This window comes from Neopsephotus bourkii, unplaced genomic scaffold, assembly GCF_033783945.1.
Source record: "Neopsephotus bourkii isolate Nb327-2 ecotype Australia unplaced genomic scaffold, CSIRO-AGI_Nbou_v1 NB_1383, whole genome shotgun sequence".
Classification (NCBI taxonomy): Eukaryota; Metazoa; Chordata; class Aves; order Psittaciformes; family Psittacidae; genus Neopsephotus; species Neopsephotus bourkii.
This window is the reverse complement of record NW_026901862.1, coordinates 237,154-260,938: the sequence shown is the minus strand read 5'-3', so window position 1 is coordinate 260,938 and position 23,785 is coordinate 237,154. Positions and strand designations below refer to the sequence as shown.

General features: G+C 39.2%; 1 protein-coding gene across 1 annotated transcript in view; it reads right to left on the bottom strand.

Annotated features, from left to right (window-relative positions):
* Window positions 1–21,585, bottom strand: part of NBAS (NBAS subunit of NRZ tethering complex) — a 176,905-nt gene extending 155,320 nt beyond the window's left edge. The window contains exons 1-11 of the mRNA XM_061367561.1: window positions 21,378–21,585; window positions 18,094–18,148; window positions 17,429–17,465; window positions 17,174–17,251; window positions 14,649–14,696; window positions 13,522–13,565; window positions 12,986–13,119; window positions 11,205–11,338; window positions 10,991–11,089; window positions 4,643–4,781; window positions 3,651–3,716 (exon numbers count right to left, since the gene is read on the bottom strand). Of these exons, the coding sequence (XP_061223545.1) occupies window positions 3,651–3,716; window positions 4,643–4,781; window positions 10,991–11,089; window positions 11,205–11,338; window positions 12,986–13,119; window positions 13,522–13,565; window positions 14,649–14,696; window positions 17,174–17,251; window positions 17,429–17,465; window positions 18,094–18,148; window positions 21,378–21,533 (990 nt within the window). The 5' untranslated portion in view covers window positions 21,534–21,585. The remainder of the gene's footprint in view (window positions 1–3,650; window positions 3,717–4,642; window positions 4,782–10,990; window positions 11,090–11,204; window positions 11,339–12,985; window positions 13,120–13,521; window positions 13,566–14,648; window positions 14,697–17,173; window positions 17,252–17,428; window positions 17,466–18,093; window positions 18,149–21,377) is intronic.
* Between the last annotated feature and the right edge of the window lie 2,200 nt (window positions 21,586–23,785).

The following is a 23,785-nucleotide window of genomic DNA, read 5'->3' as shown; positions in this document are numbered from 1 at the left end:
AACAAACAATTCTATGATTCAAACAACAAAAAAACCACACACACACACACACACACACACACACACACAAAAAAAAAAGAAACACACACACACGCCAAGGATTTCCCTGAAAAATCCACAAAACCCCAAATCATTTTTTTAAATAGTATGGAAAAGAAAATGTACAATATTTCACCCTGAAAATTTAACATGTTTAAAATCAAACAACACCTATGGTGAAAGTCAGAATAAAGGTAAAATATCAACTGGAACATGAAGAGTAAAATCAATCTGTATTAAGGCAGAAAACTACCATAACATGAATAATGTTATGGTAGTTATATGTATGTTATGGTACATACAGTTATGTTACATATATGGTAGAATAATGTTATAATAGTTTTCTGTAGAAATGTGAACTTCTGTATCACATTGTTATACAGGAAATGAAATTTGAAAGTGTGGCATTCCTAGGAGAACAGCGCAGACAGCAATACAGAGCTACATGAAGGAAAATCTGCAGGCTGTTCTTTGATCAGAGAAAACATTCAGCAGCCTCAGTTTTCTACTGCCCTGCCTCTCAGGCCTAGCCAAGGAAAACTGTTACCAAAACACAGCTTAGTACAGTTCTTCTTCCCTGGGAGCAAACTTTTGGGTGAGCATCATTACAATCAAAACAAAAGAAAGGAGCGGGGGACAGGAACGACCAGGAAACGTAAGAGATACACAGATTAAGAGATCCTGGAAAAGCAAATTGCTCATTTCAGGACTTGGAATTCAAGAATCTTTTAGGTAACAGCAGACTAAACAACAATATAGCATCAGAGTAAGTTCCTGTAGATTAAATAATTCAAGATCTGTAAGTAAACTTTATGAAGACTACAAAAATCCTCCTGTATTTAAGCTTTCCTTCAGATCTGGATATCTTCAGGGGCAAAATGGACTTCTAACAAAATATTTCCTTAAGGATTCACAAACTCCCACACAATTACAACTGGATCTGTACACTATTTCACAAGACAAGAGCCTCTAAATACACACTCAAATTCTGAAGTCAAACTTAGTACCACTAGAAATGCATAGCAATTTCTGAAAATACAACTTATATTTACTCTGCCCAACACAACTCAACGTCTGTGTCTTCAGAGATATCATTAGGCTCTCAGAGAGCCTAGTCTCCACTGAAAGACAGCAGAATGTAATTTCTAAAAACTATATTATTTATAAACCCCCATTTTGCTAGTGCAGTTTGCTTTTAAAAACTTCCTATATAGTAAAGCGAGAACTGTCTAAGTCTGAAGCTGGTCTGTTTTTAAGCCAGTGCCTCCCTTCTTAGAAAATATTCCAACATAAAACGAAGTACAGAAAAATTACTAGATGTCCATAAGAAGTTTAAACAGCATTTCTAAAAAACATTACTGGTAGGTAATATTTGAAGAGAATATTCTTCCAGGGTATGTTTGTTTAGGTTGGGGGGGGGGGGGGGTATTATTTTTTATTTTGTTGCTTAGGTTGTTTTTTAAGACCTAGCTATGTCATAAAAACAATGACCACTAAGCAATCTGCTCACAGCTATTGAAAGCACTGCTCAAATCCAAGCTTAAAATGAGTTTTTAGTTGAAAAGGAGAGCATTACTAAGGCTTTTTTAAAAACCAATTAAGAATTACTTATATTAGAAAACTTTCTTAAGTATTCTCTGATTATATTCTTAAGCAGCTAGAGTACTGAAATCTCTGTTGTAGTTTGCCAAGGAATTTTACATGTCTACTAATGGCAATTCTCTCTTGACAAATCAATTTGCATGCACAAAGGACAAAGAACAATACACTGCTAAAAGACTTAGAAATATGAAGAACATATAACCCATTCAAATAAATGATCAATACTACACACCGCAGATCTTTTAGAGTTAAACATTTATGCAGTAGTCTGTAGTAATTCTCTTGCTGTTAAATTTCAAATTTGGGTGGCCATTAACACATTCAAATTTACCACCCCAGTAGCGTTATGCAGAGATTCATCAGTGTTTTGGCAAAGCAGGCAATGCTGCCTCAGTAAACAGCCTGTCAATTTAAGAGAACTGCAGAACAAGATGTTGAAAACCTCAGCAGGCTGGCACTTCACATTTTAGAAGTGTCATTTAAGTTAGCAACAACTAAGAAACAATCTCAGTATAGCTAGTTCTAACATACAAGTCCTCTAGCTGCTGTGCCTGTCATACCTTAACACTGTTGCCAATTTCCCACTAAGACTATAAACTCTACCTCACATATTTAAACCATAATCTTTGAAATGGGATTAAAACACACGAAGATGATTAACAATCTTTGCTCTTTGTAAATTTAGTACTGGCAAGTAGAAAGAAGCTATAGTACAACTACACTCAGTACTAGACTTTATTTCCAGTAAAAAAATTTACTTCAGCCTTCTCTTTTACATTTTCCGCAAAGAAAATAAAATCTCTCCCCATTCCACCCTTGAGAGAGAGATACAGCAAGATTTGTTTTCCCCTTCCAATCAGGCATGCAATTTCGTCTTCTAACCAGTCACCTAAACTATTAAGGTCACTTCCAAAGTCCACGTAACTTCAGACCAGCCTTTTTCCCTCTCAAGAGGACACAGTTAGGATGTTAGACAGATCTTCATTGTTCTTTTCTATTGTAGAACAACAACAGCAAAAAAAAAAAAAAAAAGGTGGGGGGGAAACAAATTATTTACAAGGAGGGAAAGAAGGATAAAAAAGAAAAAAAAGGCTACACACAACTTCTAGACAAGAGATAGGAAGTGGTTGTGGAATAGGAAGTGCTCCTAAGGCATGTAGAAGAAAGCCACAAGCACTGTGTGGAAAGCCTTGAACACCTACACATAAGCATGACACTCCAGATTTACCACTCGCTAATCCAGGGAAGAGAAGAATACAAGGCCAATATCCAAGGTTTGCTGAGTAAGTTTCATTCTGATTAGCAGTTTCATTAGGTTCACACACATCTTGGTCATAGAAGTTTGACCAATGATAAACCCTTGAAGCTACTTAGCTAAATGTTTCCACAGTATCTCATAACAGACTGCACAAATCAATTTTTTGTGTCTGCCCCGTTTAAGCCATGGAGGCTTAGGCTGAGTCTGCTCATTTTTTTCTTCACTATATTGTATGAGAATTTTGGGCTGTAAGTCAAGGGGGGGTTTGTTTGGTTTATAGTGGGAGTGGGGTAGTGCAAAAAGTTGGGCTTTGCTCCTCTTATTTATCTCTCTAGTGTGCAATTGAGAAACATCACCACAATCGACTCTCTTCTTACGGAATATATAACACATCTAACATGCTATGATCATTACATGCATTAACAAATAACTAGGTGGCTTTTTACACCTTCCTTCTTGAATAACAGTTCACAGTTAATATCAAACTCTACACCTCTAGACCTGTTCCCGTCAGTATGTTGAAAACCTGTGATTCAAAATTCAGCAGAAGAAATAATTGGATTTTTTAAAAATCCAAATAAATAGGAAGCTACTCCATTGTATGCTAAAAGCTTTTTTTATATTTTTACAGAAATGTTAATTCTCATTTGCATAAATTAAAAACCACTTTAAATCAGTGTTTCAGACAGTCATTAACAGATAATTATGAGACATTAAAAGACATTTCTGAGGGGGACCTAGACCTTAATACCTGTTCTGTGCCCCGCCTGTTGTAAAATCTTAAATTCATAATCCTTAATAATCCTCTTCTCTGTGCCTGTAAGAACAGAAACACACCATACAATGAAAGACAATCTCATACATTGTTTTACGCACCAAAAACTGAGTCATATCTAAAATACTAAAACAACTCCAAAGGATTCTTTAAACTTCCATAAGACTGTCAATTTTAACATAATGCAAGGATAATAAAACCCAGTTTGTATAACTTTGCCTATTTTGCTGGGTATGTATCATGCCACGAAAAAGTGCTACCATTTGCCATAAAATTACAACTTGCTTTTAAAACTGAACAATGGCTATATGAGTAAATACTGGAGCATTATAGTCGTATACTTTAAGTTGATTTCAGTATATATAGTTGTCACCAAATCAAACATTTGCTTCTACTAGAAACAAAGAAATCGAGAGTCAGGCTTAAAATGAAACATGCCAGGTTGGACAGAGCCTTAGGCAACATGGTCTAAGGTGAGGTGTCCCTGCTTATGGCAGTGGGGCTGGAACTAGATGACCTTAAGGTCCTTTCTAACCCTAACTATTCTATACCTCTATGATTTATTTGTGGTGTGCTGCCTTTTGTTATGAAGTAGTACAAAGACAAAAATAACTAGAACTTCTTGCAACAAAAACATGTAATGAATTTCAATAAACAACTAATAATTTTTATATTTCTATACCACTTTTTTTTGTTGTTTCCTCTTGTTCTGTTGTTTGGTTGTTTTTTTAAACCACAAGTGATAATCAAGAACTGAAAAGTTCAAATCATACTTATAAAAAAAAAAAATAAAAACCAGAGATACTGGTGGGGGAAGAGATAACTTACTAGAAGTACATATCATAGCTTACAAAATAGCAAACTACTGTATTAAGGTCTTCTTTCAAAAAAATGTTTGTATTAAGCTGCTCCTTAAATAATTCTGCCAGTAAAAGTATTCATCCAGTAGAATAAGGAAACATACTTACTGTTCTAACATCATCTTCATAACTAGTGACCTCTTTATAATGAGGAGAGCCTGACAGAACTCTCCAAGCAGATATCCCACATTCAGTTGCTTTAGATACTCCCTCCTCATCTGTTTCACAGCCTCCTACAAGGAGAAGTCTGTAAAATAAATTAAGGTATATTACAGTTTTATATACCATCACGTAAATGTCTTTTTTAATTGTCTTGAGAACTAGAGCAGTTTGCTTGCTGTAACAAAAAGACTGGAGTGTACAAAGATGTCTAACAACCCCAATAAGGTTTGTCTGCAAATAAACATACTGAAGTTCAAAAAGACTTTAGTAACATTTGTTATTTGTGGCATTTAAGGCATAAATCCCAACATTTAAAATATATCTCACCTCAAATTTGAGTTTCTCTCCTACTCTCAAAGAATTACAACAATTACAGTTTAAGCTTAGGAAAAGTTCTGATCATTCTGTTCAAGCATTAGGTTTCCATTTATTTAGATGTGGTATAAAAACTACTTCTCTTTTATTGAGGAACCAACTGTATCAAGGTTTCTCAATTTTGTTTTCTAAAGCTACTCTACCAATTATAAATGTGCATGTAATAATTTTAGTACACACAGTAGATGATATTTTTAAAACTTTGAGGGAACTCTTACAATCACTGCTGATAACCACTAAAATGTATCAAAACATTTCCCCCTGAAGCCCTTTCACCTCATTAACAATCAGCTTTATATTTAACTGATGATTTTTTTTATGAAAGCTTTAAGAACAGATGTCTACGTTTGTTTGGAAGCATCATATCAGTGAATAACCCAACAAAAAACTAACTGCAAAAAAGGCACAGAGGTTCAGCCCCAAGAACACTCCATCAATTTTCAGCCTGTTATTCTTGAAATGCTCTGCCACCTAGTGGCTGCTTCTCATATTCTCAGTTGTAATCATTGCATTTCAAAACATTTCCTGCAAGAGGCAACAGAAAGAAAACATTTTCTTCCACCTTTAGTCCTCTTTAAGAGATCTGTAAAACTTATCATTCCCAGGTCTCACGCTATTCACAAACATACAGCAAGATGATTTCTACCAGGGATGCTTACAGTCTGTTAAGGTTCTTAAAGAGTTTCAGTTATCTGGTGGTGTAAAACACTGTCCAAGACAGCAAAACAGGAATCACTTTAACCATTCTCCCCTAAAACAGCAATATAAGACTGTCAGTCTACCATCATAAGTAACAGGAAAATGGGTAAATCTGCACTATTATTATGGTCAGAAAATAAACCATAGCACAGCTAAGAGTAATTACTTCTCTCTCAAGGAGGTGCTCTTTAACTTTAGATTATGTGAAATTTCTGGCTAAGAATCCATCATAACACATGGTTTCTTGCTGTAGTATACCAAGAAGAAACCATGTTATCATTTAAGGAACAAATCAATTCCTATCAGACAAGGAAATGTACTATAAGTAGTGCAGACCAGGTTTCAGAATCCTGAAAACTGTTGAGTAGCATGTGCAACCTCTTAAGAATTAGAATCACAGGCACATTTAGGTTGGAAAAGACCTGTAAGATCATTGAGTTCAACCATTAACCTAGCTCTTCCAAACCCACTGCTAATCATGTCCACAAGCCTACACATCTTTTAAATACCTCCAGATATGGCGACACAATCACATCCTTGAGAAGGCTGATCCACTGCTTGGCAACTCTTTCAGTGAAGAAATTTTTCCTAATATGCAACCTAAACCTCTCCTGGCACAACTTGAGGCCATTTCCTCTTGTCCTAGCTACTTGGGAGAAGAAACTGACCCCCACCTCACTACAATCCCCTTTCAGATAGTTGGAGAAAATGGATAAGGTGCCCCTGACCCTCCTTTTCTCCAGGCTGAACAACTCCAGTTCCCTCAGCCATTTCTCATAAGACTTGTGCTCTAGATCCTTAATCTGCTTTGTTGCCCTTCTCTGGACACACTCCAGCACCTCAATGTCTCTCTTGTAGTGAGGGGCCCAGAAATGAAAACGAGATGCAAGGTGCGGCCTCCCTAGTACTGAGTACAGGTGGACAATCACTGCCATATTCCTGTTGGCCACACTATTTCTGATACAGGCCAGAATGCACTTGGCTTTCTTTGCCACCTCGGCCCAAGCTGGCTCATGTTTAGCCAGCTGTCAACCAATTTTATTTAATTATCAAGCTGTCTTCAAAAGGAAGACACATCAAACATTGACAAGTTAGAGGAATTATTAAATAATGGAAGATTTAAAAGACTGCACAGCCTGAAGCCTGGACATCCCTACAGTTCTTAGGGCTGATATGTAAACTGAACCTAGAACTGATATGCACTGTTGCATTAGTTTTGAATCCATAAAAGTGAAAGTGTTAAAGATCTAGGTGAAATAAAAGTTTATTTTTAAGATTTCAATAGAAAGAAAGCCACAAGTATCTAAATGAAGTAATAGAAGAATTAGCACAAGGGTGAAACAGCAAACTCTCTTCCTGGGTAACATGATAAAAACATTCTGTTTTTTTTTAAAGCTTCTGAAGCTTCAAATGAAGTGAAAATAGTAAATGGAAAGTAATGATCACACGTTATTAGCAGTAAATTGAAAGTGACAGAAAGAGGTGTAACAGCTTTTCATGCTACAGTATTTCCTGCTTTGTCTTCTTCAGTTTTTAATTAATTTTGTTATTTTGCTTGTATGCGTTGCACATTTTCCAAAACAAAGCAACAAATTATTTATGTTGTCTATCATATACATGTTTTCTGTCATCATGCTGACTTTTCAGCACTTTCACAGAAGCAAAACACATTAATTAGTCTAAAACTATTTATATACAATGAAGATCTTCATTCTAAAACAATTTGTCATTACTTTGCATGTTTTCTACATGGAGCAGAGCTAACTTGCAGCACTTTGTGCAGCAGTCTTCTTGGCTCCATTTCTAGATCCTCTTAATCTTCTACATATTTCTGGGATCATCAGGCCACTCCTGGGAAGCCTTTGAGGAACTTCACAGTTATCTGCCACTGCCAAGAAGAGCAAGCTGTCTAGCTCCAGAAGCTTTTAACAAGGTCTGCCAGCTGTTCCTGATTAGAGGGCATTCTGAGCTTTTGTTCCACCTGACTCCTGATTAGCAAGGGAAGGGAACCCTTACAAGTCCTACAAAAAGGTCTCTGTAAGTGCCAAGCCTAGAGCACAGTCAGTGAATGCAGCATTTTGTGCAGCAGTTTGCAGAGAAGTTGTGGCCAGAAGCTCTCTCTGTACATGTCCTCAGCAACTGTAGCAATGCACAATCCCCAGCACACACTGGAACAGCAACCCCACCACATCAGAGTCCTTAACAAAGACTGTGCTCCTGAGGGGTGTGCAGGTCTTGGACTTCAGGGACACTGCTCCAAGAAACCTGGCCTAGTTGACACAGCTGTGAAGGGCAATGGATGAGGTACCTCTAGAGGTTCCTCCAGTCTCAAAATAATGGCTACCCTTGCAGTACCTCAAGTGTATTCTATTTCAAAGGTTTCAACAAAGTTGGGCTGAAAATAACTAGTGTAACAAGAACAGCAAGTTCAGTTTAGGCAGCCAAGAAAAACCTGTGTCTTCTACACAATTCTTCATGCAGTTATGATGCAAGCAAATTCCAGTTGAATCTAAAATCCTTCATCTCCTGCAGTTAGCATAAATTTTAGGCCCCCCAACATCAAATGTTTTCTGTAGCAATTGCAGATAACCCTGAACTAAGACTTTCAGCTCTAGAGTAAGATACTTAAAATAAGCCAGTGTTGAACCTTCCATTAGAGCCTACAAAGAGTTCAAGCTGAAGCAGACATTTTTGTCACCTGAAGTGCATCATAAACTCCATCATAGATGAAAGCTGGGTCACATAAGAACATGAACATCAGGCACCTAAATTAAGGTATACAGCACTTTTCAACTCTACTTTTCAGCTCATTATTAGACTTTTCAACCCATTATTAGACTTCTTCCCAAAGTCAGCATTTCAAGTTTTCCTACAGATTGAGTTACAATCCCTACTGGCATATCCTCTTTGCAATTATCATGCATCTACTTGAAAAAATTAAGCATGTTAAGTTCTTAAGTGCTATTTTATTGCACTGTAATAATGAGCAAATATAGAGCATAGTAAGTCAAGGCTTACAAGCAAAGCAGTGGAGAAAGACCAGTATAACTTCACCATCTGAAACTAAATGAAATGCAAGAAAGCACAGTGACAAAATTGAGCTTAAGTGAGCAAAGTTCACACTGCTGAAAGTTAAAACTTAGAAGCGTTCATATGTATCTACAATTTTCTTTAACGCATAATCTAAGAAAACTGCCTTCCTTCAAGTCCTTTTGGGTTTTTGTTGGATAACAAGACAATTTCAGCAAGAGTCTACTCATGAATTTAGAGTTCTCTAATGTCAAATTTAAAAATTTTCTATCACAGAGAAAATTCAAAACAGAAAAGACTTGCCTACATGAAGAGCAAAACATCGTTCTTTCTGCCTTCCATCTATTCCATCCAGTGGTATGCTCTTTCGATTTTTCAACTTCATTAACAAAGTCAACTGGCTGCACATGGCAGGAGATATTACAATCACCTATTTTTACTCATAGCGTTTCCTGGTAAAAACAAGTAGCTCCTGAATGTGTATGCCACATGCTTTACACAAACTTGTTACTTCAGCAGGAGACATAACCACATCTTTTTATGTAAGGAAAGGGTATTTCTCCCCCTAGAAAATATGGAATATAGAACCCCTCCAAAGATTGCCAACCACAAGCTTCCATAAAAAGATAACCTTAATTACCAATATTCTGAAAAATCTGTTCTAAGCAAAGAACTGTCATGGACTTTTGCTCTTCACACTAGTATGAAGTTTTAAAAATGTTAAGCTAGGGTCTTACAAGAATAGTAGGAAAAACAAAGTTACTGCTTCACTTGCGGGTGGGAGGAGCGAAGGAAAACAAAACCTGAAATATTTGCCTTTTCTTCTCCCCCTCTTCTGTTTTTGACTTTCATGGCAAAGTTGCCATTAGTACACACAAAACAATGTTGATGCTGACACCTACTTCAACTTTTTCTATGTATTTTCTTGTTAATGGGTTCATCCATTATGAGAGCTTAACAGTTCTGACATCATTTACTCAGAAAGGCACCAAAAATTAAAAGCAGGCACATCTGGCTATTATAACTGTCAGAATAATTACTGGACCATACCTTGAATAGTAACCCATATTCTCTGCAACACTCACTGTTATAATCAATATGCTTCCTAATATTAGGAGCAGAAAAATAGAACTTGAGAAACAAATGTCAAGAACTATTAACTTCAGTCTGATTAAAGGAAAGAATGACAGGTCCTGTTGTCTGGTCAGCTAGCACTACCAAAGCTCCGTAACTCACCCCTCTTATTTCAAAACTCTAGATTTAGCATACTGCGTATTAATTATTTGGAATTGCTAGATATGAATTACTTAGAAGAAACCATACTCAAAATTAATTTCTCAAAGTAATAAGCTACAAGAACATTACTTCTCATTAATAACCTTTTTTCCTGAGATAATAGGACAGCTCACTTAATACTTAAGAATGAGAACAAATTTTTAAAGTTTCTTATGTTGTTCTATAGCCAAACCTGATTTCCATTTAAAACAATACAATGACAAATTCAATCACTGTATATCTAATAAAAGTATCTAGAGGAAAAATTAGTTCCTACAAATTAAGAGAAACAGAAAAGTAAGTTGCCAAGCTTATCTTGCTATATATCAAGTAAATATTAAAAAGGTAGACAATTTTTTAACATAGGTAATTGGCTAACCAGGACCTATTCTAACTACATCTAGTTCAAGAGCAGACTGTTAGTCCACCTTTCAAGTCTGTTTTTTGTAGCCAATATGTTACTAATAAAGAAAACGCACCACAAGACAACTCCAAATACCAAAGCCTGGCAGTTCCAGTCAGAACATTAGGAAATACAGGCTAGCCAGCAGTTCAGCAAGCGGATCCACACAGAAAAAAAGCAACCAAGCTTATATATTAGCCTTTACCCCCATCACATTAAGAAATGTCTTCAGAGGCTATTCCTGACATTCTAAAGAATGCTGCTTATACAAAGTACTCAAACAGTAAAGGGCATAACTTGATTTTCACTATTCCATTAGTAAAGTGAAATCAACAACGAGGGCTTCTTCCATAGATCCAGTAGTGTATGTCTTGTTATTGCTGGTTCACTAAATACCAATATTAAAATAGGCCTTTTTTCTCCCTCTGTTTATCAGACACACTTTGATGTTTATTTTGCCACTTTTGTTCATCACTTCCCTATTATTAGCAAATAGCAAACAGATCACTTACCTGTGACGAGGATGATAAATGACAGTAGTTATTCCATGGGCATAATGGCTGCTAAAGCTGAAAGTATGACTTTCTTGAAAGCTTTGATTTGTTCCAACACTAAGTATGGGGAAAAAATATATACATTAGTTCAGATTTATTTTCTTTAAAGAATGGAAAGAATTCCTGTGAAGTTCACTGTGCCTTCTCAAAGCAAGTGAAAATTTATGCTTACCTTACAAGATAACTCCTCAGTTCTCCACGATAATTCACAACAAGCAGTTCAGCTGACCACTGGGCACTTGCTTTATATTCTAGAAAGATCAACCCAGCAATAGCATAACTCAGATCTCCTGGAAAACTTGCTGTCTTTACCCAAAAACATAGACAGACATGGAGAGAAAGGAGAGTTAAAAATAAATAATAAATAAAATTTTGTTACTGGAAGAATTAGGAAGTTAAATTTACTATATTGTATAAAAATTTAGAGTTTCATATTTCTATTAGTAACAAAATGCACTTCCTTTATCTTGATTTTAAAGAAATCCCAGTGTAGTCTTCTTCTAGTCTTCAGTACCTTAACTGAATCTTCAACAGTCCTTTGTACCATTCCATTTTTCCCAGAGACTGGTGCATGATAGGGGATGTGATATAATCACTCAATGTCATGCTCTTTGGCCCAGGTGTCCACTAGGCTGTTTTAGAAATGAGTCCTTTTGTCTGTATCAATGCTTTCAGGGGTGCCATGTTGTTATATAAGACTTGCTTCTCGAGGCCCAGGACAGTATTCTGTGAAGTGGCATGGAATGTCACCAGCCATGTGGTACCTTACTCTTACAAATTGTAATTACGTGCACATACACTAATTGGGCGATTTTGTCCTTTCACAACCTGATGTATCTGCAGATCTATCAAAATTGTAAGAAAAAAAAAAAAAGAAAGATGAAGAATGCCATCCAGAGAGACCTCATTATGCTTGTGAGGTGGGCTGATGCCAATCTATGAAGTTTAAGCATGACAAGTGCAAGGTCCTACACCTGGGTCAGAGCAATCCCAGGCACAGCTACAGGCTGGGCAGAGAAGAGATTCAGAGCAGCCCTGTGGAGAAGGACTTGGGGGGTTGGTCGATGAGAAAATGAACACAAACTGGCTTCAGTGTGGGCTCGTAGCCCAGAAAGCCAACCGTATCCTGGGCTGCATCAAAAGGAGTGTGACCAGCAGGTTGAAGGAGGTCACCCTGCCCCTCTACTCTGCTCTCGTAAGACCTCACTTGGAGTACTGTGTACAGTTCTGGTGTCCTCAGCATAAAAAGGACATGGAACTGCTGGAACAAGGCCAGAGGAGGGCCATGAGGATGATCAGGGGACTGGAGCACCTTCCATATGAAGACAGGCTGAGAAAGTTGGGGCTGTTCGGCCTGGAGAAGAGAAGGCTGCATGGAGACCTCAGAGCAGCCTTCCAGTATCTGAAGAGGGGCTATAGGGATGCTGGAGAGGGACTATTCATTAGGGACTGTAGTGACAGGACAAGGGGTAATGGGTTAAAACTTAAACAGGGGAAGTTTAGATTGGATATAAGGAAGAAGTTCTTTACTGTAAGGGTGGTGAGGCACTGGAATGGGCTGCCCAAGGATGTTGTGAATGCTCCATTCCTGGCGGTATTCAAGGCCAGGCTGGACACAGCCTTAGGTGGCATGGTTTAGTGTGAGGTGTCCCTGCCCATGACAGGGGGTTGGAACTTGATGATCTTAAGGTCCTTTCCAACCCTAACTATTCTATGAGATTCTGACTAGATGTAATAGCATAAAGGATATGCTTTGCAAGTGTTATACATGACTTCAGTATAACATAACCAACAAACGATAAACACTTCATGGTACATTTGTGCATGGTATTTGTACTACAAGCCTTTATACCAAAGTAAGCTATGATTAAAAGAAGGTCAAAGAGTGGAAATTGCCCTCTATGCTTACAAAATGTCCTACTATAGTCATATTTAATCTAAGGAGGCACTTACCGGTGAAATGACTAAAAGCTCACTACCCACTAAGTCAAACACCCTCACTGTTCCAGTGCTTTCAGCATAAGCAAGTAATGTACAATCACGACTCCACGCCACATGCCTCCACTGAGGGTTAGGATCCTTTGGCACTATGAAAAAGGAAGAAACTTCTTAAAAAGTGAAATACAAATATAACCCCTTGAACAGAGAAAAAAGTCAACTGCATCAAAAAACGCAGGATGCCTAACATCATTACAATGAGAAGGAAAAAAAAAATCACCTCCAACATCCATTATGTCTATCAAACCCATTAGTTTTAACTACAATTTCATTTCAGATTCACGTTTTGTATATTCATCACAATGAAAAGAAGAGGGGGAGGAAGAGTAATGGAGCTAGTCACAAAGCAAAATTATTAAGAGATTCTTTCCAATGCTTTTAAGAAGTTACAACATTATTCTTTAAGTAAACTAGCACAGCCACTTAGCAATGCATTAATAATAAACAATGAGGACACTAAGTGATGATGTAGAGATTGCCATATTGTATACCTTGACATTTTCCAACTATGGATCCAAAGTCATCTTTTGCAGACCTGCAAAAAAGACTCATGGATTTAAATGAGAACAGAAAAAAACACCATTCAGTATTCCAGAATAAACAGAACACTGTAAGTGCACAATTCAAAGGCCCCCATGTATTCAACTACTTGTTCAAAAAGGCAGGTAAGTAGCCTTCACTCTTAGGCAGCTACAGTAATTAATAATAGTCTTTTAGAAACCCTCTTCTCAATGCATAAATAATACTACTAAATCTCTCAGTAATAATGCTGTTCAAATAGAATACCATCATATCAGAACCTCAGCATGTAACTTCATGAAAAAAAAAAACAAAGTCAGTATTCTCTAGGTTACAATTTTAGAAACAATGCAAGAACATTGTTACATTAATATATCTGAAACACAAGATTTATTTTATAGTCTATAAGCTGACATTTACTGTGCTCATACCACTTCTGATTGAACAATTTTCATACACTTGCTTCTTTTACATATAAATAGAAGGTCTGACCTTCTAGCAAATGGATTTTTGTGAAGCAAGTAAACACACTCAATCAAGATTCGTTGTACAGCTAAATGTGTTCTTGAACTGGCAAAGGAGAGCTTGTTGTTAGAGAGGAGGAGAAAAAGGGAGATCATCAGTCTTTACAGCAATCCACATAACTTGCAAAATGAAGCATTATATATGCCAGCTACTCTATAGAGAAGCAGAGTACTAACTCCTTGTCCCATTTATTAGGAGATTTCTAGGGGCAACAGAAAGGCAATGGTTAGAAAGACCATGATTTGGGTTTAATATTTTGAAGCATCTTGATTGTTTTCTTCCACATCCTGAAAAGAGGTAGAGGTAAACACTTAACATAAAGCTTACTTATAACATTTATAATTGTGGAGCATCCTGAGGGTGAGTGGGAGCCTTTTTGTTGTTCGGTTTTTGTTTTGTTATGTTCTTTAACGAGGAATGGCCAAGAACTAAGAAGAAAATAAAGCTTTCTAAATGGTAACATATTTTAAGATTATTCCACAGATGACTTTTACAAGTATGGTGAGTAAATTACTAGAAACAATCTCAGAACTCCACAACTGTGATCATGAAGCAATAGACAACACTAAGTTACCTGATTTCTACACACTGGTCTTGAACAACTGCCAACAATTTACCATTGCTGAAAGAGAAAAATAGAAGTGTGAAAAAAAATTCAAAGTCCCGTACTTACAGAATGTGCGTAAGAGCTCTACGTCCTTTTCTGCAAGGTTAGATATAAATTTCCCCTCTCATAAACAACAACAATTGAGAAAAAACAATTTTTATCTTAAAAAAAAAAAACGCACTGGAGGTGATCCTGCCCCTTTATTCTGCTCTCGTGAGACCTCACTTGGAGTATTGTGTGCAGTTCTGGTGTCCTCAACATAAAAAGAACATGGATCTGTTGGAACAAGTCCAGAGGAGGGCCACAAGAATGATAAGGGGACTGGAGCACCTCCCTTATGAAAATAGGCTGAGAAAGTTGGGACTGTTCAGCCTGGAGAAGAGAAGGCTGCGTGGAGACCTCATAGCAGCCTTCCAGTACCTGAAGGGGGCATATAGGGATGCTGGGGATGGACTCTTCATTAGGGACTATAGTGATAAGACAAGGGGCAATGGGTTAAAACTTAAACAGGGGAAGTTTAGATTGGATATTAGGAGGAAATTCTTTCCTGTTAGGGTGGTGAGGCACTGGAATAGGCTGCCCAGGGAGGTTGTGAATGATCCATCCCTGGCAGTGTTCAAGGCCAGGTTGGACGAGGCCTTGGGTGATATGGTTTAGAGCAAGGTGTCCCTGCCCATGGCAGGGGGGTTGGAACTTGATGATCTTAAGGTCCTTTCCAACCCTAACTGTTCTATGGTTCTATGATTCTCTTCATGTCACCAAAACCTATCTGCCATTCTCTTTAGTAGCACAAAGATAATGTAAACAATGTTTAAAATCTTGCTGCAAGGGAGATCAGAATCCAGTGTTGCTTAAGGATCATTTTATAATAGCACTACCTAAGCTACGTATTGCTTTATCTGGAATAAACAAGTATCACGCTTCCATAAGCTACACAGTCTCCTTAGTTGCACGTCTCCTGTCTTAGTACCTAATATACAACATCGCAACTGGCATGCTGTGCAACCAAAGGGATCATTACATCCCTCAAAGAATGACCACCTCTCTCAACAGTACAGAGCCCTTACTGAAGCACTGATCATGTTCAGTCATAATCCACAGCACACTAAAACATCCCATACTACCTTCATGGCACTGAACCATTCTTCTGTACACAGCTACAGGCTGGGCAGAGAAGAGATTCAACGCAGCCCTGCGGAGAAGGACTTGGGGGGTCTAGTCGATGAGAAAATGAACATGAGACAGCAGTGGGCGCTTGCAGCCCGGAAAGCCAACCGTATCCTGGGCTGCATCAAAAGGAGCATGACCAGCATGTCCAAGGAGGTGATCCTGCCCCTCTACTCTGCTCTCGTGAGACCTCACTGGGAGTATTGTGTGCAGTTCTGGTGTCCTCAACATAAAAAGGACATGGATCTGTTGGAACAAGTCCAGAGGAGGGCCACAAGAATGGCCAGGGGACTGGAGCACCTTCCGTATGAAGACAGGCTGAGAAAGTTGGGGCTGCTCAGCCTGGAGAAGAGAAGGCTGCGTGGAGACCTCATAGCAGCTTTCCAGTATCTGAAGGGGGCATATAGGGATGCTGGGGATGGACTCTTCGTTAGGGACTGTAGTGGTACGACAAGGGTTCAAACTTAAACAGGGGAAGTTTAGATTGGATATAAGGAGGAAATTCTTTCCTGTTAGGGTGGTGAGGCACTGGAATAGGTTGTCCAGGGAGGTTGTGAATGCTTCATCCCTGGCACTGTTCAAGGCCAGGCTGGACGAGGCCTTGGGTGATACGGTTTAGAGCGACGTGCCCCTGCCCATGGCAGGGGGGTTGGAACTCGATGATCTTAAGGTCCTTTCCAACCCTAACTATTCTATGACTCTATTCTATGATTCTGTATTTATTCTTATTTTCAAGAGCCAGTGATCTTACTGATGTTGCTAAAATTACTGAAACGTCTGGTTCTAGCCTTAGATCTTCAACTTCTCTATACATACAATAGCAGATAGGTTTTAAGGGCATGCATTCACTTTCCTCAAATTTTAAAATAAGCAATTTATATTACATATTCTGATAAGTTTCAGGTCTTTAACTCATCTAATTCAGGACTTGAGTTTGAGAATGACTGCAGTGCAAGCCACTTTACTTCAAAAGCTAGGATATTTTTTAAGTAACCCGGCCTAGTGGAAGGTGTCCCTGCTCATGGCACAGTTGTTAGAACTAAATGTTCTGTAAGGTTCCTTCCAACCCAAACCATTCTATGATTCAGACCTGAATGAGATGCATTAAATGGAGGGAAGCAGCATGGAAGCCCCTAGGTAGCAAACTGACCTTTGTTTACCAAGGCTATCTGTGAAAGCCTCCAGCACTTCCCTTGACTAAAGAGAATAATGCCTTTAGCATGAAGTTAACTCAGCATTCTTGCCAATAGAGACAGAGGGAGGAGGAACGGAAGCATTAACACATTCACTACCACCAAAAATTGAAAAGTATGTAAGCTGGTTACCTTGCAAGTACTAGGTGCCAGCTGATCTGCTTATTAACTAGACGAACCAGTCCAGTGGGCAAAGAAAATTTTGCAGGGCTGAAGTTAAAAAAAAATAAGCAAAATCAGAACATACACATAACAAAAGCAGTACCTGAGATACACAATATTCTAAACAAATATTCAGTTTTACTTCCATTAAGAATAGCTTCCCATCAAAGAAAAAAAACTGCATTACCAAATAAAAATATTAAGCACTACTTTCATCAAGCCTACCTGTACCAGAGGTACCGAAGCAAAAACAATGCAGGACCTGCAATGGAAAAAAAGAGGCAAAAATTACATCTCTAGCAGCTTTAAACATTCTCCAGCTTACTGCAGAGTCTCAGAAATTTGCACAAAAGAAAAATGTATTAACAGAATAATCTGTCCTTGGCCAATGAATCCTTATATTACAGTAAATGCAAATGGCAAACAAAAAAAAAAAAATCACTACCTATTTCTGGAAATTCTAAGAGAAAATTCAATTCACTTACTGCATGAACCAAGTGTTGAACAGCAGTGAAATATAATCAGAATGTAAATGTTCCTTATAGAACTAACTAGCAAACAGCCCACTGAAAGCGCTTCTTGGGGGGGGGGGAAACAAAAAGAAAACAAACCCCTGAAAAATATTTTGCGAAACACAACATAGCTTCTACATTTCTTAGCCAAGCACTCGGTTTATTAGTTTGTCCCAATAAGTTACTGGAGACCAGAAAGCTCACAAAAATGACATGAAAAAAACATAGCAATATTGATAATCAGAAAACACCTTCCTGGAAACACGTGCTGCACTTTATTTCCATTACACGCACCACCTTAAAAAGCAGCAGGTGTAAATTTTGCAAGCAATCCACACATTCTCATGAGCCATAAACATAAGACCAAGTCATATTTACCTGTAACTGCTCTAGTGATGATAAATGATGCACCATGTTTTCTATTGCCTCTTGGCTGCAATTAAAGCAATAATGGTCAAAAACTGTTATACATTTTAATTTAAATACAACATTCATACATATATTCACTTACCAAATTTAAGTTGCCTGCTAGCCTACAAGTTCCTTTTGTATTTTCTATTATTTGTAACTTCATATAGTGAGTGATTTTATTGCATAAGCTAAAACAGGCTATAAAGCCAAATATTTTAAGTGCCAAGACATAACAAAATGTACTACAGGTTGTCTATTGGTTCAACTTTGCCTTGATCTCTGAGTAGTAACAAAAGACACTGACTTCTGATCATGTTCTCCTGTAAGGTATATAAATCATTCTTTCTATGCCAAAGTGAATGCCAGATTGATCCATAATGCCCAGAAATCGAAGCAACTGGCATTCTGCATATTATCCTGACATACAACTGCTAAGCTACATAAAGACTGCTCATGCAAGTTTCAGAATTATTAAGAAAAAAAAAAAAAGGACTTCTGAAGAAATACTCCTTTTATATCAACTGGTACTACAAGACAGCCACTTGGATCACCGGCTTTATTCCATACCACCTCACATAGCCTCTCTAGCAGTTCTGCTACTCTTAAGGTGGAGGGAACTATGCTCACCATATAAATGAAAGCATTCTCCAAACACAAAGAAATATAAAACAGCATATGCTGTACAGTCTTAGCTATAAAAAGAGATAAAACTATTTGCCAATTAGAAAGCAGGAAAAACGTATTAAACAGAAGACAAGAAAGGTAACCAATAAGGAAAGCAAATATTCAAAATAAGCAGTCAAGACTATTTCACTTTTCCAGTGAAAACATTACAGCACCACAAACTGAACAATAAAGTAATGAATTAATTTCCTCTTGAGTATAGAATGCATAGAGCAGATCATTACTTTTTAACTGAAATATTCAGACCTCTCACTCCAAATTATAGAGCGACAAACACTGATACTGAAAGACACAAAAATTTATCAAACTTCTGGAGTATATCCATGTTAAAAAAAAAAAAAACCAAAAAAACAAACACCACCTCCCAAATTTAAGATACTCATGTAAAGATTAGCAATTTTCCATGCCAAGCTTGCCATCCAGAAATAGTCTTTCAAATAATGAGCTTGTCATCTCACAGCACATAAGAAACCAACACAGCTGTACTGATGTTTTAAATTCAGGTTGATCAACCAGGGTATAATAAGGCATTACAGTAAAATAAATGAGAATATAAATTATTTCTATTATCATAGTACCATGGGGAGAGCTGTGGTTTCCTAGGCAGGTTACAAGCAGAGCTTGTTAAAATTTTTGGATTTAAGAAAAGCTTCCAGTAAAAACCATTTCAAAAAATTGCTTATACCTCTTCAGAATTTTTCTGAATATTCTTAAGTGTTCGCTTCTGAGCCTAAACTGTAGGCTCCTACCCCACGATTCTTAAACCCTTCACAAAGCTGATTTACTCCAAAGACCTAAATTTTGCTTTTTATAGTGTATCCTCAGCACCTCAGCAATAACAATGGCTATCAGATCTCTGTACTTTCTTAATGCATTCCCATTTGCAGAAACAACTTCAAGCTCTCCTTTGCTAAAGCATTCCAGAAATAAAACTTAAATAACTTCCCTGCTGACAAGCCACCCACTTAGTTTTGGATTTTGGTGCACACCCAGCAAACTTATAGGGAGGTGGGGAGGGAAGCATGTCGGTAAAAGCTCAAACCTTTAGATGGCAATGAAAAAACCCCACAGAATCAAGTGATATATTTGATACATTTCAGAAAATATACGGTACTTGTCTACTGGAGAAAAGTTCAGTCTGTCTGTATTCCCTTAACGACTCCATGAGTCCTCCCAACACCTCCACAACCTCCACATCATTCTTTATTTTCACTAATCAGCTACTCAGGAATTCCTTTTGTTCTCATTACTCTCATTCCCAAACTGTGCATTATACACAATTGTATCACTACACTGAATACAGCCTGCTTGATTTCTACATCTCTTCTCTGTCATTGCATGAGTCCTGTTTTGCAACTAGCTTATTCCCCACCCTCACCTCCAGCGCCCTGCCTTCAGACTTGGGAAATTCAATACAGGTGAATGAGAATATTAACAAGAACAAAAATTAAAGCTAACTTGGGGGTCCAACTTAAGAAAGCCATGTCATTTTTATCAGTGCCTTGAATGTAACAAAACTTCACCTGTTCATCACGTAAGTCATTTTCCCATCATCATAATCACAGTTTTAAGTGCTCAGCACTCTGCAACTAAAAATGAATCATCCCAAATGACATACCAGAAAAATAAAACAAAGTCAACAGAAACCAGTGAAAAGTTTTTTAAGGCCTTGCTTTGTATCCCAGATGACTGCGTAGGAAGATATTTATTTCCTACTGCAGTATTCAGCTTCCTTTCCCCTTCTGCTGTCCCTCACCTCACCCATTCCAAACCATTCAGCTTTATAAGAACTAAGGCAGAGAGTGTTTTGTGACTTTTTCTGAAATGCATCATTAAATCAGAATTAAAACAGACAAATGTTCTAAAGAGAAAGTCACAGTCACCAAAATAACATCACTGTTAAGGCACCTTAAAGCAAAAACTGAATCATGTTGACAAAATAATTTGTTTGCCTATGTATGTCAGCATAAAATCCATTTCCCATTAAAAATTGAAAAAAGAATATTATAAGTGTCCCTTGGCTACAGACAGTCTCCAAGAAGTATGTAACTCCAAACAAACAAGCACAGAGAGGGATCTAGTTTTCCTCACACAATGTAAGCTCGATAAAGGCCATGTTTCTACCAGGACAGCTGCCACTGCTCTCAGTTCAGCTGTTCCTGGAAATGAGACCAGGATTTCATTACAGCTTCCCTCCTATCAACTCAGTAGTAAAACCAAGTATACACAGTTCACAGTTAATGAGCAGAGAAGACCCAAGGCACCCCAGGCGGCACAAACCAAGGTGACAAGGCGGGAATTATGTGACACAAGGCCATATCAGGAACGGGATGACCGCAGGGGTGTTTCCTGTGATTGCCCCTGCTGCACTACCCGCTCTTGTGCGCATCGGGCACGGGCAGCCCGGTGAGCCCCCCTGGAGGTAACAGCCCGTTCCCGCGGCCTCCATGGCCGGCAGCTTCCCCCAGCCATGGGCTGCCCTGCCACGGGTCAGCAGGGCGCATCCCCGCCCGCGCCGACGTGGCCGGTCAACACCCAGCACCCGCCCATACAGCGGCGACACACACCTGCACCTCGGTCTCTGGAGGCCACTCGGTGTTAACCAGCAGATCGTACAGAATATTCTCCTCCTCGTCCTCCTCCTTCTCACCAGCACCTGCCATCACCTTCCCTCTCGGCGCCGATTCCCCACGCCCCCCGCCGCAGACTACGGCGGCGGCCATGCTGGCCTGTCCCCACCCACCCAGCGCCGCAGCGGCGACGGTGCCTGGCGAAGGCCAAACCAGTAACACCCAGCCGTTCAGTACGGCCCGCGGTATTTAACTACCCCAGCGCTTCCGCCGGCTCTAACTCATCTCGCTGCGAGGCGAGAGTCCTTCTCCTTCACTGCCCGACGGGCTTTGGAGCCCTGAAAGGGGGACCTTGAAGCTGAGGGCAAGGGAGCGAGGCTAGAAGAGCCTTCCCCTCCTCAATGGGGGTTGAAGGATAGCAGCTGGATCTGCAAAAACATAGAATCATATATTCAGCACAGTTGGAAAAGACCTTTAAAATCGTCGAGTCCAACCATTAACCCAGCACTGCTAAGTCCACTGTGTCACTAAGGGCCTCGTCTACGTGGTTTTCAAACAGTTCAGGGATGATGATTCCACGACTTCCCTGGGCAACCTGTTCCAATGCCTGGTCACCCTCTCGGTGAAGAATTTTTCCTAATATCCAATCTAAGCCTCTCCTGGTGAGCTTGAGGCCATTTCTTCTTGTCCTGTTGCTTGTTAGTTGGGAGAAGAGACCAACCCCCACTTCTCTCCATCCTTCTTTCATGTAGTTGTAGAGAGGGATAAGGTCCCCCCAGAGCCTTCTCTTCTCCAAACTTAACAATCCCAGTTCCCTCAGCCATTCCTCCTCATACCTGTGCTCCAGTCGCTTCACCAGCTTTGTTTCCCTTCTCTGGGCATACTACAGCAACTCAGTACCTCTCCTGTAGATCATTGATAAAGATATTAACACTGGCCCTAATACCGAGCTCTGAGGAACACCACTAGTGACCAGTCACCAACAAGATGTGAAAACCAGTATCTAATCCAGCAAAGAATATACCTCTCCACATCATGAGTAGCCCGTTTCTCCAGGAGAATGCTGTGGTAGACAGTGTTACACAGTCTGTCATCAGTCACAGTCTGTCCCTCATCAACCAGACGTTATCTTATGAAAGGAGATCAGGCTGGTCAAGCAGGACCTGCCCTTCATGAGCCCATGCTGACTGGGCCTGATCCCTGTTCTCCCACATGTGCTTTGTAATCTTTACTTAGGATCATCTGCTCCATGAGTACTGAAACTGATGTGGCCTATTGTGTACAGGGGGGTTGTACAAGGGGGTTAGATAAAATGTACAGGGGGGTTGTACAAGGCGGTACTGCTTAGGTTATAGCTTGTTTGACTGTTTGCAAGCTCAGCAAATGCCTTATCAGGCAGTACCAGGATAGAACCTCCTAATGAAGAGAATAGCTCATTAAATCAGTTGGACATAGACCAGACCCATCCAGCTCCTAAAGAGCATGCGTGAGGACCAGAGGTAAAAAGTTCAAGCCTGAGGAAGACGTTTACTTCATCTTGAAGACCCCTACTCACAAGAGGAAGACTATTTACTTCATCTGAAGACCTCTGCCCCAGACCACCAGGAGGCACTGTGCATGCGTGGAGAGCCTTTTACCTCATTATAATACAAAGCGGGGATAGAATATAAATATGTATAGGCGTATTGTGCAACCTAATACATATGTATGACTTTACAGGATAAATGTAGAAGGAAAACGGCACTGAGGTGTGTGCATGCCTTTTGGAGGACCAATTCCCCGTGCGCCTTCAGCTGAATAAAGCATACCTGCTTTACAACTTTAATGAGTTGTGAAGTGTATTCCGCTATCAAGTACAAACACACAAACAAACATTAAGTCACCCTGGGTGCAAACTCAACTGCCTTTCTGTGGGGGTTGGAATGTATCGAAACTGTCAGAGACCATGGGAATGAATAACCACAGCAGGCAATTAAGAGTGACCCGTCCCTGACTGGTGCTAGGAAGATGTTGGAACTGGCAAGGAACAAGGACATCGGAACTGGGAAGAGGATGTCGATAAGAAAATCAGATGGACCTTTCAACTGATGTAACCACAAGGCAGACACAGATGTGCTTGGCTAACTGCTTGAAAGTGTATAAATATCATGTAATCTTTGCAATAAACGATCCAGCTTGCACTCTGTCTCTGGGTCCGTGCCTCCATCCTCACAGCTTTCGTGACTTCACTGCCTGAAGCCACAGCTACAAGGCCCAGCACCACAGACATAGACTCACAGAATCAACTGGTTTGGAAAAGATCAGTAGGATCATCAGGTCATGCTCAAGCTTTGATTTGCAGGGGAGAAAAATACACCAGGCTTTCAGAAAATTGATAAAATCGTGAGCGGGTGACCAGAGTGGAC